This window comes from Rhodofomes roseus (genome assembly GCF_022264815.1).
Source record: "Rhodofomes roseus strain CIRM-BRFM 1785 chromosome Unknown C8Q71scaffold_4, whole genome shotgun sequence".
NCBI classification, from domain to species: Eukaryota; Fungi; Basidiomycota; class Agaricomycetes; order Polyporales; family Fomitopsidaceae; genus Rhodofomes; species Rhodofomes roseus.
Window position 1 is genome coordinate 1,363,550 of NW_025952960.1, and position 15,373 is coordinate 1,378,922.

The 15,373-nt window shown below is 55.9% G+C and overlaps 3 protein-coding genes across 3 annotated transcripts; all 3 read left to right on the forward strand.

The window, feature by feature from the left end:
* Nucleotides 1–2,276: 2,276 nt before the first annotated feature.
* On the forward strand, nt 2,277–4,358 carry C8Q71DRAFT_701801 (cytochrome P450; the record flags this gene model as incomplete). Its single annotated transcript, XM_047920210.1, has 10 exons — nt 2,277–2,466; nt 2,523–2,655; nt 2,713–2,901; nt 2,966–3,114; nt 3,171–3,286; nt 3,343–3,664; nt 3,716–3,797; nt 3,856–3,987; nt 4,045–4,191; nt 4,256–4,358. The coding sequence occupies 10 exons, from the start codon at nt 2,277–2,279 to the stop codon at nt 4,356–4,358; spliced, it is 1,563 nt and encodes a 520-aa protein (XP_047782421.1).
* A 1,999-nt stretch (nt 4,359–6,357) lies between these two features.
* Nucleotides 6,358–8,802, forward strand: C8Q71DRAFT_742428 (major facilitator superfamily domain-containing protein). Its single transcript, XM_047922853.1, has 9 exons — nt 6,358–6,776; nt 6,825–6,860; nt 6,911–6,956; nt 7,016–7,034; nt 7,091–7,095; nt 7,149–7,718; nt 7,771–8,016; nt 8,081–8,129; nt 8,195–8,802. Exons 1-9 carry the CDS (start codon nt 6,656–6,658, stop codon nt 8,498–8,500), a joined length of 1,398 nt encoding a protein of 465 aa, XP_047782422.1. The 5' UTR covers nt 6,358–6,655; the 3' UTR covers nt 8,501–8,802.
* A 2,180-nt stretch (nt 8,803–10,982) lies between these two features.
* Nucleotides 10,983–14,810, forward strand: C8Q71DRAFT_854806 (uncharacterized protein; the record flags this gene model as incomplete). The annotated part of the gene is made up of 1 exon (XM_047927111.1): nt 10,983–14,810. One exon carries the CDS (start codon nt 10,983–10,985, stop codon nt 14,808–14,810), a length of 3,828 nt encoding a protein of 1,275 aa, XP_047782423.1.
* Between the last annotated feature and the right edge of the window lie 563 nt (nt 14,811–15,373).

The window sequence follows — 15,373 nt, forward strand, 5'->3', positions numbered from 1 at the left end:
ACGATGAACATTGGTATCAGCAACCAAGCAGAAGCTACCTGGGGTCTCGCTGAGAACTTATTCCGCGACATCGGGACGTACACCTCCCACTGCGCCGCCAATCAGAAGCCTCGAGTCACATCATCCGTTTTGGTCGAGTAGGGCGGTAAGATGTGCTCTCTCCAATTGCAAATAACCGACTGTGCAGGTTAGTAGTAGAAGATACGCCGCCATAAAACCGTGCAACACAGCGCACCCGGGCCGCGCGTCGCACCGACTCGGAAGCCGGCGACGCGCTGAGAATGATTGATACGCCCATATCAGACGAAGAGATGACAGGTTGGTATCGCAGTCGCCGCTAGTACACCCAAAGCGTCGTGTTGACGGGGCGGTTGGCAATGTCATGTCCCTCCCGTGGAGAGGCACCTGTATTAATGATGAGATTAGCCGAGATATGACAGAGCGTGGAACCTCACCTCCAAGCGGTGTGTCTTCCCGACCACATAACATAGCGCGTACAGTTTAACGCTGACAGGAGAGATATGAGTACATACCCTTGCAGACATGCCGCACAAATGACGTGGCGTACCAGAGCATCTCTCGAAGTGACAGCGATTCATAACTGTCTACGGCATTGTCTTGGATGTTATGTCAATTTTACGCTCTCTGTACGCCAAGCTCAGTCAACAGAACACGTAGAAAGTGACATCCTTTGACATTACTAGTACTAGTCGCCACGCTCGCGCATCCGTCCCACGAACCAGTTCCGATTGTCTGCTATCATGCACGATCGGATCTTAATGATGCCCGAGCATACTGATGAGCCTAGCTTGAACCCCAGAAATCAGGGAATGGCTGCAAGCGGATCCCGACGCCACGGATTAGCGTCACTGAGTCTTGACATAGCAGGTCGCCATTGCACAGGTTGCGTGACATCAAGCGGAACGCCTGGGGCAAGATAGCGTGGCGAAAGGCCGTCGCGATATGAGCATCAACGTCAAAAAATCACGACAGACAAATAATGAGATGATTGTCAGCAAGGAGGTAGAGGAGAGGCAGAGAGGCGACAGGCCAACATTAAACCACATTTACCTGGTTACCGTAAAGGGCACGGCCATGTCGGCAATCGCCGCACGGTGGCGTCAGCGGCCTGGACCCGCAATAAAGAGGACTTCCAGAGGACTTCCGCGCTGCATAAGTACTTAGCTAGTACCACTACTAGGACAATGGCTGACAGTAAGTTAATCCGAGCAGATCAACATGGTTGTTTTCGATGCCAAGTGCCAAGTCCCAAAAAATACTGGTTCGCTGTTTCACGTGAGCCGCCCGAGTTAATTTTGAACGCCACAAGATTTCGCCCTCGCCCGGAGATAAGGTTGCGGAGATCGGGATCGGGGTTTGATGGCAATAATTGATGGGATGGCGCTGCAGCCTGCAGGGTGGGTACGATAGACACGTACTTGTGAATGCCACAGCGGCTCTCCGGCGCTCTGAACTTATCGCAGCACCCTCTGCGGAACGAACGATGGTGCGTACCACCGGATGGTTCACACTAACTGTACAACTGACACGCTTCTCCTTCGTTACACTGGCAGGTCTGAGAATCACATCATGGCACGTAACAGATGGGTTGTTGCTGACGCGTTTGTTTGCGTTCTACCTATCGCCGTTGTGCCCCACCGTGGAACCGCTCCAGAAACTGTGGTGGCTACCTACGAAATCTTAGGGAAATGCGATGGCGGCGCTTCAAGAGCCTTAGACTGCGTACGGCTACGAGGCCACTGGACCCTCGTGTTGATATTGATCCTCCGCAATCTGGGTACATATCCCCCAGACAGCAGTATGAGTGACTGATTGAATCGGAATGCTCACATATGAAAGTTAGTGCTCAGGACTGCTCCCAAAGGCGGCTATGAATACGGAGGATCCTCCATTCGCCGGCATCATCGGGCCTGCCAGGCTGCCGTCAACCTGTCCGCTAGCACGACAGTACGCATCACAGGCGTCTCCTCTGACGATCTCGTAAGCTACCATGCCTAGTTTGATTGCCCTGTATTGATCAGCGCCCGCAGGATGCTGTCGAAGCTCATGACGCTCGAGTCACCGGCGACATGCCAATTTCATTTGATGGGCGGCGAGGGTGAGGAACCACTCTCACAGCTACGCATCTCGCCCAAGGGGAACTCTGACTTTCCGCAGAAGTCAGCCAAGCGCCTCTTAAACAGCCTGCGGGCATAATAGGGTGCCTGTGATCTGACCCGCCAGTGTACCAGCATCCGTATTCGACGCAGTACACTATGCCGCTGTCTTCTGAGACTTTCGTCGCGCTCGCAGCGTTCGTTGCTATCCTCGCCGCCTGGCTCAACACGCGCAGGCGGCGCGGCCTCCCCCCGGGTCCGCCCTCAGGCTACCCGTGGATCGGCACCCCGCTTAAGCATGCGAAGGGCGCGCGATGGTTCCTCTACACCGAGTGGGCCAAGACATACGGTGGGTCTACTAGCCTGAACCCGCGCATCTGTGGCACTCATCACGTCCATCTACAGGTGACATTGTGTACTACATGTCATACGGACGCGACTACGTCGTACTCAACACGTACGAGTCCGCGCGCGACCTGCTCGTGCTCCGCTCCCGGATCTATTCTGACCGCCCGAAGATGACAATGGCTCGCGAACTGTGCGGTCTGATTCCTCTGGTTCGCCGGACGGCATGCGCTAACATTAGTGCTCACAGTGTCGGATACGACAACTCGATTGCGCTCGCGGACAGCACGCCGCGCACTGTGTTCATGCGCAAGGCAGTTCAGACCGAGCTGTCGCCGAAGAACCTCCCGCGGTTCCAGGGTGTCCAAATCAAGGAGAACGGGCTCATGCTCGGCAAGCTGCTCGAGAACCCAGCCGACTTCATGGACCACGTCCGGATGTGCGTTCCCGCACCCCCTCAGATCCGCGTCGGCCGCATACTGAGTGAGACCCGTTCCCAACAGCATGATGGCGTACTCCGTCTTCGCGGTCGCGTACGGGTACCGCCCGCAGTCGGACAATGACGAGCTCCTGCTCATGATCAAGAAGATGATGGAGGACTTCGCCGTCTTCGCGACTCCGGGAAACTTCCTTGTGGACATCCTCCCCTTCCGTGAGCCCCTCCTTGTTTTTCCTCTTAGTCGCGATCCGCGCTGAGACGCGTCGCAGTGAAGCACGTGCCCGCGTGGTTCCCAGGCGCCGAGTTCAAGCGCTTCGGTGAGGCTGCGGCGGAGCGCATTAACGCCGTCTGCAAGCTGCCGTTCGACAGAGTCAAGGCGCGCAAGGTACGTGCACACGCCCGCCGCTGTGTCGCCCCGAATCTCTGATGCGCTTTCCTCAGGCCGCGGAGGGCACTGCGGGGCTGTCCGTGACGGCGTCGTTCCTCGAGATGCCTGACCTCACCCCAGAGAAGGAGCACATGTTCCGCTGGTCGTCGGAGGCGGTGTACGCCGCAGGCTCGGACACGACCGTCTCCGCGATCTACACGTTTGTCCTCTGTATGGCGCGCAACCCCGACGTCCAGGCGAAGGCCTACGCGGAGCTCGAAGCTTGGCTCGGCGCCGCGGACATGCGCCTCCCGACGTTCGAGGACCGCGCGGATCTGCCGTACATCGACAAGGTCCTCTGGGAGACGTTCCGCTGGTACGCGCCCGTGCCGCTCGGTGAGTACCCCTCCCCCGCCGCGCGCTGTCCGGAGCTGACGTTGCCTTTAGGTTTGCCCCACCGCCTCACGCAGGACGACGTCTACCAGGGCTACACGTTCCCCAAGGGGACGACGGTAATCGCTAACGTGTGGTATGGCGTCTAACACGTCTATCGCGGAATCGCACCGCTAACGACACCCATCTGCCAGGAACATCCTGCACGACGAGGTGATGTACCCCGACCCGTGGACGTTCAACCCCGACAGGTACGGCAACAGCGCGGACATCGAGAACAGTATCAACCAGGACCCGCGCAAGTCAATGTTCGGCTTCGGCAGGAGGTGCGCTAGGGCCCATCCCGCGTCTCCGCGCGACTAGCTTAGCTGTATCATTCGCAGGAACTGCCCGGGCCAGCACCTTGCCGAGGCGTCGCTCTGGCTCGCGATCAGCAACATCCTCATGGTCTATGAGATCCAGGCCGTGCGCGATCCCAAGACGGGCGAGCCCGTCCTCCCGCCGATGGACTTCACGCCTGGGGCGATTAGGTGCGTGCGACGCGGCGCGGGTACAGGGCATGAGCTGACCGTGAATTACTTCGCATGCATGCAGCAAAGCCCTGCCGTTCAAGGTCGACTTCAAGCCGCGTTCAGCGAGGGCGGAGACCTTGATCCGCGCCACCTACAAGAAGGCGCTCGAGAACGTCGACATATAGACCTCTGTTGGGTGCTCGATTGCGCGGTTATGGGGTTGTGCGGCGGAGTGTGCGGATGTCAACGCTACTACGGAAGTGGGGTGCACGGTCATTGTAGTCTGAGTAATTGTCTAGGAGACCATCGAGCTTCTTTCCGCTGCTGTTTTTTATCTTGTAGTATCAAGTACTAACAAATGAAGATGCCGTGTTTGCAATGTACGAATGCACGAGTCAACTGTTGGAGGTGTGGTCGAGCGCCGGCGCGGCTTGAGCTATTAGACCAGCTACCGAGACATAATTCTGCCATAGTCATTGCACCTTCACTGCACAATGAATGCGAGTACGTTTGCATGACTTGCCTACATGTTCAAAGTGGTCAAAGTGGATGATTCGACGTCCTAGCCCGTTGTCATGGAATATAATGGGCTTATACCCTACAGTGGTTCCCGTATAGATTGGACTCAGGTAGGGATTCGCTCTACAGAGTCGTGCGAATGTGAATGTTGTCTGCTCGTCCAAATATTGCGCTGTTCAGAAAGCACTGTCCTGAAAACTCGATTCAATAGGCCGCGTATGTGCCTGATCTCAAGTATTGCGAATACAATGCTTTGTCTTGGGCATCTTTCTTTCGCTCATCTTTCATGGCCCAGGACCCCAGAAAATGCCGGATGCTGTAACTCGTTCGCGATGGTGATTACAACTTCGTCGCGTCACGGTCTAGTCAGCGTTCGCAATGCGCATTCTGTAGGAGATCTACACACTAGGCCCTCCCAGGCAAAACACGGCCATTGGATTGCAAAGTGAATCCAAAACGTATCCGCCCTATCCGTACTGGCTTCCGTGGATCTGGGTTACGGTAGGATCTACGCCAGTGCACTAATTTGTATTATCGGTTGAACCGCGATACCGTTCTTGATGAATGACGTGAGCGGACAGGCAGTCCCAACGCTCCGAGGAGTGATATGTGAGCGTTCTTGACGGGAGCCCCAGCCGCCCGATTTAAATCCTCGACAATCGCGCCGCGCGGCCGCCATTGACCACCGAGTTTGCGACGCCTCACTACGCAATGAGCGCGCCTCTAATAGACTAGGCTCACACCGCGAAACGCGTATGCGTTACGGGCCTCGTAAGACTCCGTATGGTCGAGGGCCTATAATCTGGAGACGCGGCTTCTGATAGGCCACTGGGCTTCTCATGTCAACTTTTGAACAATAGGACTGATAAGTGCGCCAGCCTTCCTTACAACGTGCCTTGTCCGCAGTGAACCAATTGTTAACAAGGGCGCACCGCGTCATGCTTGGCCGGCAATATCGAGCTGCGTCGGTTGTATAGAGGTGGACTGTGTCGGACGCAGTTACCAAAAGCATATACCAAGCCAAGTACCAAAGGCGTATGTGTCGTCGGACAAGACCACATGGCTTCGAGGTGTTGGATCTCGATTAGCGCGGAGATGATCAATCTGCAATCAATCTGCGATCTCATCAATTGACCGCTTCCCTGATTACATTTGGCGCCAAGACTAGGCAACCGCCGGCTTTACATCGCACGGGATTGTGCTATTTTAAGGTCTTTCGTCCGGAACTCCTAACATCGACAAGGACATGGGGTTGGCCTTGTTTGTCATCTCCGACAATCGCTTTTGTCTGGGAACCGGTGATGAGGGTGTTGTGCAATTGTATGTTTCGTAATCACGCCCAGCGCCCAGACGGCGCGTCCTGTGCCAGTATGGCATATTAACTAAACGACATGATAATGAACACGCTCCTGCAATGCTGCCATGTCAATGCCATACAAGCGATTCACACGTTCGCGGTGGTAAGTGACAGAACCTACGATCTGGTCGGAGGAAGACGCTACGCGACACTAGCCGTGGACAGATTGACTATTCCGCGCAATGGCCGCAGCGCCTTGATTGGCCTCCGCCGTCGTGATCCGGCTCGTTGATGCCTATCTCAGCGCCGGGCTCCTCGATCACAGCAGATATGGGGCGTGCGGCTGATGGGACCAATGGCGTGTCTGCCTGGCAGATGCGCCCTTGTACTCCGCAGAGACGCAGAGTCCGCCGGCGTGCTTCCCTCGCACCCTGGGCGCTGTCCTGTGGGTTTCCGCCGTCTTCCACTCAGACCACCATGAGATTGGGAGATTGACGGATGCGCTGCTCTGCTTACTCACCAGCGCTGCCCGCTAGCCCTTACTCAGCAACTTGTCCCAAAGAGACTTAACGCGTCGCGCGCGCTCTCTCCGCTTTCCAGCACGCCGTCCGCGTTCCCTCCCCCTGAGTGCTCAACCCATCGAACGCGTACCACCCACCCTCAGTCATGTCCAGCCAGAGAGACTTTGGCGTGTTCCCGGTTCCAAGCTGGCTACGCCACCGCGAAGACAAGCCGTTGCACTTTGGCCTCTTCCTCAATGCCATGTTTGGGATCTTTGCTTGCTTCAGTACGTCCCGCTTACTAACCTTAGTCCTGGTACTGAGATTTCTTCCAGCGGTTTCCAACCTCTATTACTGCCAGCCGATTTTAGGTAAGTGGCGGTCAGTCAGTTCATCTCAACACAGGACTTACGGTGCACAGGAAACCTCGCTAGTGCCTTCGGCGTATCTGACAACAAAGTATCGAAGTCAGTGCAGCTCTCGACTCCGCCACCACGATTTACTGACCCATTCACTTACGCTGCAGCATTCCTACGTTGGTACAGGTGCGTCGATTTTGTAGTTGAAAGGTGTGGCGCATATACTAACGGATATTTTCTAGGCAGGGTAGGCATTCCGATTCTGCGTCTGAACGGCGAGGTCAAACTGATGCGTTCCAGATATGCCGGCGGGCTCCTTCTGCTCACGCCGCTCGGCGACATGGTCCAGCGACGACAGCTCATTCTCCTCCTTGTGCTGATATCCGCATCGCTCACAATCGGACTCGCACTCACCAGCTCACTCGTCGCCTTCGAGGTGATCACCTTCCTCGTCGGCTTCACAAGCGTGACGCCGCAGATCCTCATCCCGCTCGCGGCGGACCTCGCGCCGATGGACCGCAAGGCGGGGGCGACGGCGGTCGTGTGGGCCGCGCTGATGTTCGGCGTGCTCTTCGCGCGAGTACTTTCCGGTGTGATAGCGAACTTCGTCACATACCGCGCGGTGTACTGGCTCGCGATGGGCCTGCAGTACGTCGTGCTCGTGGCCGCGTGGTTCATCATCCCGAACGTACCCCGCAAGAACCTCGGCTTGTCGTACGCGGGCATCCTCTGGTCTATGGCGAAGCTCGCAGTTACGCAGCCGCTCCTCATCCAGAGCGCGCTCTGCCTGCTTGTCAGCAATATGTGCTTCACCAACTTCTGGGTCACGCTCACGTTCCTGCTGCTTGAAGCGCCCTTCCACTACTCCTCGTCAGTTTCCCTTCCGTTCTTTGAGCTCCTAGTTATTGATGCACGCATACAGGCTGGATATCGGTCTGTTCGGTCTGCTGGGTATGCTCGGTGTCCTGCTCGGCCCGTTCCTCGGCCGCATCCTCGACTTCATCTACCCGTGGTGGGGCGCCGTCTCAGCGTGCTTCGCGCTGCTCATCTTCCAGGCCGTCATGGTCATCGGCGCGGGCCTCAACATCGCGCCCGTCATCATCGCGACGCTCGGACTCGACGTCTTCCGGCAGACGACCTCCGTCTCGCTCGTCAACATGGCCTTCGCGTAAGCACCCTTCCTTCCCTCTACAGAGGCTCCCGCGCCCCGCGCTAACCCCGCACGCGCCTAGGGTCGATCCCTCCGCGCGCTCGCGCATCAACGCCGTCATGAGTGTCTCGGTGAGTGTCCCTTCGCCTCTCGTGCTTCCCCGCCGCAGCGACTAACGCGCGTTCCCGACTCACAGCTGTTCATCGGGCAGGTGATCGGTACGTCCGCAAGCACGACGGTGTTCCTGCAACATGGCTGGCGCGTGTGTTACGGCATGGCGCTTGCGTGGACGGGCCTGCAGGGCTTGATCCTCCTCTTCCGCGGGCCGCACTGCCCGAAGACCACCTGGATCGGCCCGTGGACGGGTGGCTTCAAGCTGCGCAAGCCCAGGGCTGCACCGCCTGCGCCCGCCCCCGTCGCGGCGCCGGAGGCAGAGAAGAACGAAAAGTCTGAGGTCGCGGAGACCCCGAGCGAGCGCGAGAGCGGGGAGAAGGCAGTGTAGACGTGAGTTGACCAGCCGTAGATAGATGCGGGCGGCGGCTGCTATTGGCGGTGCCCGTTGCCCTGCGCTTAGCACTTATAGAGAATACCACTAATACGGCGGGAAAATCCGTTGCGCGAGCTATCCTGCGTGATGAAGTTCGCGCCGCCGTAAATCAACGTCACATCGCAGTTTCTCACTCACCTCGCTGGTGTTGTTCTCGCGCAGCTCTCAGGCAGTTCGCACCCCGGCCAATTCATAGAGCCCTCGCACTGCCATCTAAGTCTCACAAGCCGGGTTGAGGACGAAGCACGTTGTGCAGCGGCACCCGGTGAACTTGTTCCGCGAAGCGACGTGGCGAGACGGGATCTCTGGATCAGTCCTCGGCGTCGGCCGGGGTAGGATCTGGGATCGGTGCCTCAGCGTCAGATCGGGCGGCCCGAGAGCACACGATCCTGGCGAGCCGGCCTCTTCCGGCGACTACTTAGTACCCGCAAGTCCGGCGATGAACAGCTTCAACTCAAAGTGATCGTAAAGGCTGGGCAGACACCCTTAGCCTAACTGGATTTCAGGCGAGCTGCCGCGGATTTTACTTGAGCCCGTGTAATCGACTGTTCTCTTGTATATGGGCATCTCTTACTTTGCGTTTGCGACGGTATTCAGAGGCTATTTGGCGTACGTACGTCGCTTCAATGGTCTCGACTCTCGCGACACTGGTACTGTGGGCACCTGCCATAGTGACTACTGCTACTGAGGGCGTAGTCTCGCCGAATACAGGATGATCGTCAAAGTATTTGCGGCTCAGTACACTATTATGATTGCTGAATCAACTCGCTCCAACATCATTGCGCATAGAAGGCTAGCGTCTAGTACAAACACAAACAAGACTTCGCGAACAGCTCGCGATCATGAAGTAAGAATCGTGAACTCCCATACGGTATATTCGGTGACGCTGGGAACACAGGTGTTGTGGTTGTTGCGTGAGTTTCATCGTCTACTTCATGGACATCGCGTACACCCATATGGACCCTCAATTATGCAACTTTCAGGGCGCGGTACTACCACTGGCAAGTGGCGTGATATGTAATACAGTACTTTGCATCATCGTCATAAGACCTCGAACAGCTCGCACACGTCACGGTCGCGGTACCCTCTAGTAATGCGTAGACGTCACGATGAGTGCCAGATGGCATGATGAAATCCAACCTCTCGGTATGCACGAGTAGCACGACGCCACCCAATCAATGCTTCTTGTATTCACCTTTTGCAAGCTGCGTTGTGAAGGCTTTAGATGCGGATGAACGCGAGGCCATGGAGAGGTTACTACGTCTTCCAGGATGGATGACCGACGGGGCGAGTCATGATTGGTACTGTACGTTATGTTACGACACATGACGGCCATGCCTTCATTGTCCAGTGGAGCGCGTTACAGACGACGTTCATCATCGTATGCTGAGCATGACGAGAGATGGCGCGCAAGAACGAAGAACGAAGAACGAAGAACGAAGAACAAGTAAGTATATTATATCAACATGAATCACGTGGCCATTGGTGACAACCTCGAGTGTGTATTTAGATCCAGCTCAATGGAAGAATATCCGCGGGATCTATACATCATATCACGACAATGGACGCTGCGCTCGGACCTCATCAAGCCGCGACCAGCATGCTAGTGGAGAGCAAAGCGTCTCTACTGCAGCACCAACCTTCACTCGCTGCCTCAACTAGAAGAGCAGTACAGCGAGTGATGCGCACACAGCACCCGCAACGGCAACTCCAAGAACATATCAGACCTTGCCCATGCTCGAACTGCCACCGTTACGGGGTGGAAGCCGGGGATGCAAGAACGCGGTCAAACGCTTCAGCGAAGCTAGCTGATGTCCGCCGACGGTGAGCTATCGTGAAGCTAGAAAGTCGTATGTAGCTCGACTTACGTTGTAGGGGGTATACCGGGCCGACATAGGAGTGTACTCGACCCTGCGTCGTCGGATCAGCCTCAGCTTAGGTCTTAATCGACAGAACAGAACATACCAGTTCGAATTGTCAACAGTACAACGGAAGTGAGTGAACTCGTCGAAGGCCGCCTTCCCCGTCGAGTATCCGTCTAGAACTGTTTATGTAAGGGCGATCGTAATGTAGTGTAGTCAGCACCTTAGTCAGCATCCCGGAGTTTCCCGAAGGGCTGTTATAAGCTGACGTGCCTCACTGTGCTCGTTGTCTTTCTCCCCATCGTTGTACACCGCTCGCCCTTGCAATATAGAGGCTTTGGCTAGCTTAGTACGGCGTCCGAGAAGACCTTATCCTTTACATCTTTTTAAGCTACCGACCTCGTTAAATCGAGGAGCCCTTCTCTCTCTCTTGCTTATATCCTCTCTACTGCTTCACTCAACTCTCGCAACCCATCTATCCCCAACCCATGTCGACTACGACAACTAAGACCAAAAGACGGGCTCAGCAGACTACGGCCAGCCGACCCGCCACCCGCGCATCCAGCCGAGCTGCGATGCACGTCCAGACCGATACCCGGGACGTCGACGATCGTCGCCCCGAGGACCAGGGTGAGCAAACACCGCCGTATCGCTCACCGAACCCTGATGGTTCTGTTCGCAGAACCCCGTCGCCTCAGCACGTCGAACAAGAACTCGACCCTGGGAGTGCGCCATCTCGGCGCGCACCGTCCCCTGCTCCTTCAGCTCGCTCAGAGACGCGGCGCACGTCCGAAGCAAGTATTCGCGACATGTGCCAGCGGTTCGTCGAGATGATCAACGACCGTCTCGAAGATTCGGACGAAGTCATCCGAAACGCGGCGAATTTCGCCAACACCGCGTTGCGTGACGTCATGGCGGCTCAGCAACGAGCGGCCGAGACCCGCAACCTCACGCGAACAATGTTCGAGAACATCCGAAGGGAATTGGACCGTCTCAGGTACGATCCAGCCGAAGAGGAAGAAGAGGTACGTGACGATGTTCACGGTCCTCGTGCCTCTCCGCATTCCAGTGACCCCAGACAGCCATCGCCGCATATTCGCGACGACGACTACGTCGAGACCATGTCGCTCGATACCATGTTCGCGCCGAGGCAACTGAACGAATCTGACACCCAATACGCCAACCGTGTTTGGCGTCGGGACCAATTCTTGGACCGCCAAGGTATGGAACAACGCCAACGTGAACGTGAGGCTCGCATCGCGCAAACTTGGCGCGAGGCAGCAGAACGGCACGGTGGCGATCCGTATGCTAACCAGCCGGCCCAAGGCCCTTATCCAGGATCTCCAGACGGCGATGACGACCCGGATGATGGATCCGCAGGAGGTTCGCGTCGACCACCGTCGCGAGAGCATCACCCACCTGGAGGTCATCCACGTAGCCAACGTGGAAGTGGAGGTCCCCCGCCGCCGCATCCGCCATCTGGTGGACCACCTGATGGTGATGGTGGAAGTGATGGGCCGGACGATCACGACGACGAGCGCGATACCGACAATGATGATCAGGACGCGCGCGAGCATCCGCGTCGGGATGAACATCGTTTCACCCGTAGCCCTTCATATCTAGCTAACCGACGTGTACCTTTGTACGATACGCGCGCTGGTAATAGACGAGTTCGTGACCCTTACGACCCGGACTACGATGATACATTCCGGGCTGAAGGTCTCCGAATGATACGAAGATTAGTCCGTGAGAAACTGTCTGAGAGTATGCCTGACAGCAACGCGCTCAAGAACATAAAGAACATACCGACACCATCGCAATACGATGGTACAGATGACTATGAGCAGTTTGAAAACTGGCTCAAGACGCTGCTTCGCTGGATGAGTCTCTTCCGTCTAGGTGGAACAACACTTGACAAGGAACGATTGTATATACTCGGTCAGTTCCTAAAAGGAAAGGCTGCTGACTGGTATAATGATACTATCGACACGCCTACCGCAAACGGAAGGCCCTGGACATTCCTTGATGCACTCTGTGGACTATTCGACAGATTCTTACACCACGCGACTGCTAGTACAGCAGCCGACAAGTTCTACGCTGCTAAGTACACCAAGGAAGCTGGTGTTAATGGGCTATGGGACTATCTCATTAAGTATGCAGCTCGTATGCCCATACCACCTGACGACTACACGTTCGCACGTGTGTTCACAGAGGCGCTGCCGAGTGACATCGGCGTTCCGCTGTTCCAGGCGAAGAACGTATCGGTTGAGTCGACTCCTCTCCAACGACTCCGACGCCTCGCCCTGCAACAGGAACATAATAACAAGCAGGTCGCGGCCTATCGCGCGAAACATGCAGCGCGAAGTATGTCAGCTATGCCCAGCACTGCGGGTAATGTTACGGCGCGAAACACTGAACATCGCACCGAGACGAACCATCGCGATAGTCGAGGGCATGGTGCTCAACAGGGAACTCGTAAGTTCATTCGCTTTGTTCGTCGCTCTGATCTATTGGCCGCGGCAGCACGCGGAGGAGGCGCACCTCTAGTTCGCCCTAAGGGACTGCAACAGCCCGCCCAGTCTAGTTCAAATGTCCGTGGCGGTGCAGCGCCTGTATCAGGCAACCGTCCGTCGGGCCAGCAGGGTGCGTCACACCATTCCCATCCACATGGTTCATCGCAGCACTCGCGTAAGTGCTTCAACTGTGGCGAAGAGGGACATTTCTCAAAGGACTGTCCCCATCCACCGCGCACCAACTTCCGTGCTGCGCGTATTGTTGATGATCGCGACGATTCCGATTTGAATGACTCAGAACGCCCATCCGGCAATTCTAGCGAACCGCCTGAGGCTTCACCGGACACGGCCCAGGACACTCCTGTGTCTGCTGCCGAGGCAGTTATTGCCGAAAACCAGGACGAAGTACTCGCCCAGTTGGAGGACGAGTACCTCGCCATGGATGGATCACAGTATGATCCAGACGAGTACATCGCTATGGAGGATGTACTCGAAGAAGACGAGTCGGATGATATTGTCTATTATGGATCGATGCGTCGCATCGACGTGTCACAAGTCGACAATGACCTTGTGGAACACAGTGAAATTTCTCAGGGAGATCATACTTCTTATGGTCTCCGTGTATTTCACATTCCTCGCAATGTTAGCCTGCAGGATGACCAGGCTGCAAATGCCAGTATCTTCGAGCTTGAGTGGCGTCACGCGCTTAGTAATGGCGCTGACAACATCGATTTTGAGTCAATAGACAACCTCGCTGTGCGCGAGATCTTGCGCAGAGGCCCGGCTATTGAAGCCGTATCCGAGAGCAGCAGTGCATCCTACGAACGTTTCGCGGATGATCTCACTGGCCCTGTCCCAGTGGATACTGCAATAGCAGCTAGATCGGGAGATCTTGATGTGATGTCGATCTCGTCCGACGAGTCAATTCCACCTCTTGCAGAGGCTCCCGACGCTTATATTCCAAGTCCGGATTTTACTGACGAAGAGACTTATGCTCTTGCACTTACAGGCCGTTTACGCACGCTGAACCGCGAGCTTCAATGGACGCGATACGAGTTGCTTCGCAGCCTCGAGCGCTACCGACCGAGCGTGGAAGATCGTGAACGCATTCGCGAACGAATGCGTGACCAGGATTGGATGGTACGTTCTATGAACATACCAGACTTACCGTCTGACTATTCAGATGATCCCTCGCACGCTACCACCATTGCACTTGCTCAGCAAGTGCTCGGAGACGACGCGGACATGCACGATCCGCCTCCGCCATATCCAGCATTGCGAGCAATGTTAGCTCGCGCCGCGCGCATCCCGGATGCGCCTAACTCAAGCACACAGTCCGTAGCAACACGCGCAACCGTGCGACGCACTGTAACGGGCCGCCGGCCAGATCTAACACGGTATGACCAAACTTGTCTTACCGCGTACTTGACAATCAACGGGCTTCAAGCCTTGGTTCTGTTGGATTCTGGAAGTACCACTGACTCGATTAGCCCAGATTTTGCTCGCGTCTCAGGCATACAAGCATTTGAGCTCGAGAACCCTGCTATACTGCAACTCGGCTGTGTTGGAAGCCGTTCGCGCATCAACTATGGCGCGAATGTACCCGTCATATGGGGTACTTTCCGAGGTGAGGTTTATTTTGATGTTGTCAATTTAGATCGCTACGACGCCGTGCTTGGCACGCCGTTCATGCGAAAATTCGGAGTCTGCCTTGACTTCGCACAGTCTTCCATCCGTATCGGACAGCATGTCATACCCGCCTTGCTTCCGCGAGAGGAGGAGGACGCCGCCAATCGCCGACGGCGCTCCTTCCCTTCTCGTCGTACCGCCACAGGTGTGACGGTGCAGACGGCCAACCCGCCTGCGCCTCCGCCTAATGCTTCACATTGACTAGCCGACATAGACAGTAGTGCATCATTCGATCCACTACGAACCGTCTCATTTCATCGTATCACGGCTAACGAACCTTATCCAGTTGCAGACGAAGCGCGTATCAAACAGATACGCGAACAGTTCATGAAGGAATATAGTGAATTATTCGGTCCAGTACCACCTGGACTACCTCCAGTACGAAATGTTAATCATAGCATACCTTTGATTGATGATCAAAAGCGATACACGTACTACTTACCGAAATGTCCAGACTCTCTCAAGCCCAAGTTGCTCGAGAAGATACAGCTGTACACTGCCAACGGCTGGTGGAAAGAGTGCCAGACAGAGCAAGCAGCACCAATGCTTTGCATTGCGAAGAAAGACGGTGGGCTACGCACCGTTGCAGACGTTCGCCAACGCAATGCGAACACCATCAAGGATGTAACGCCTTTCCCGGATCAAGACCAGATCCGGAACGACGTTGCGCGCGCTCAATATCGCTCGAAGATTGACATGTCGAACGCATATGAACAGGTATTAATAGATCCAAAGGACGTCCCGAAGACCGCCTTTGCAACTAT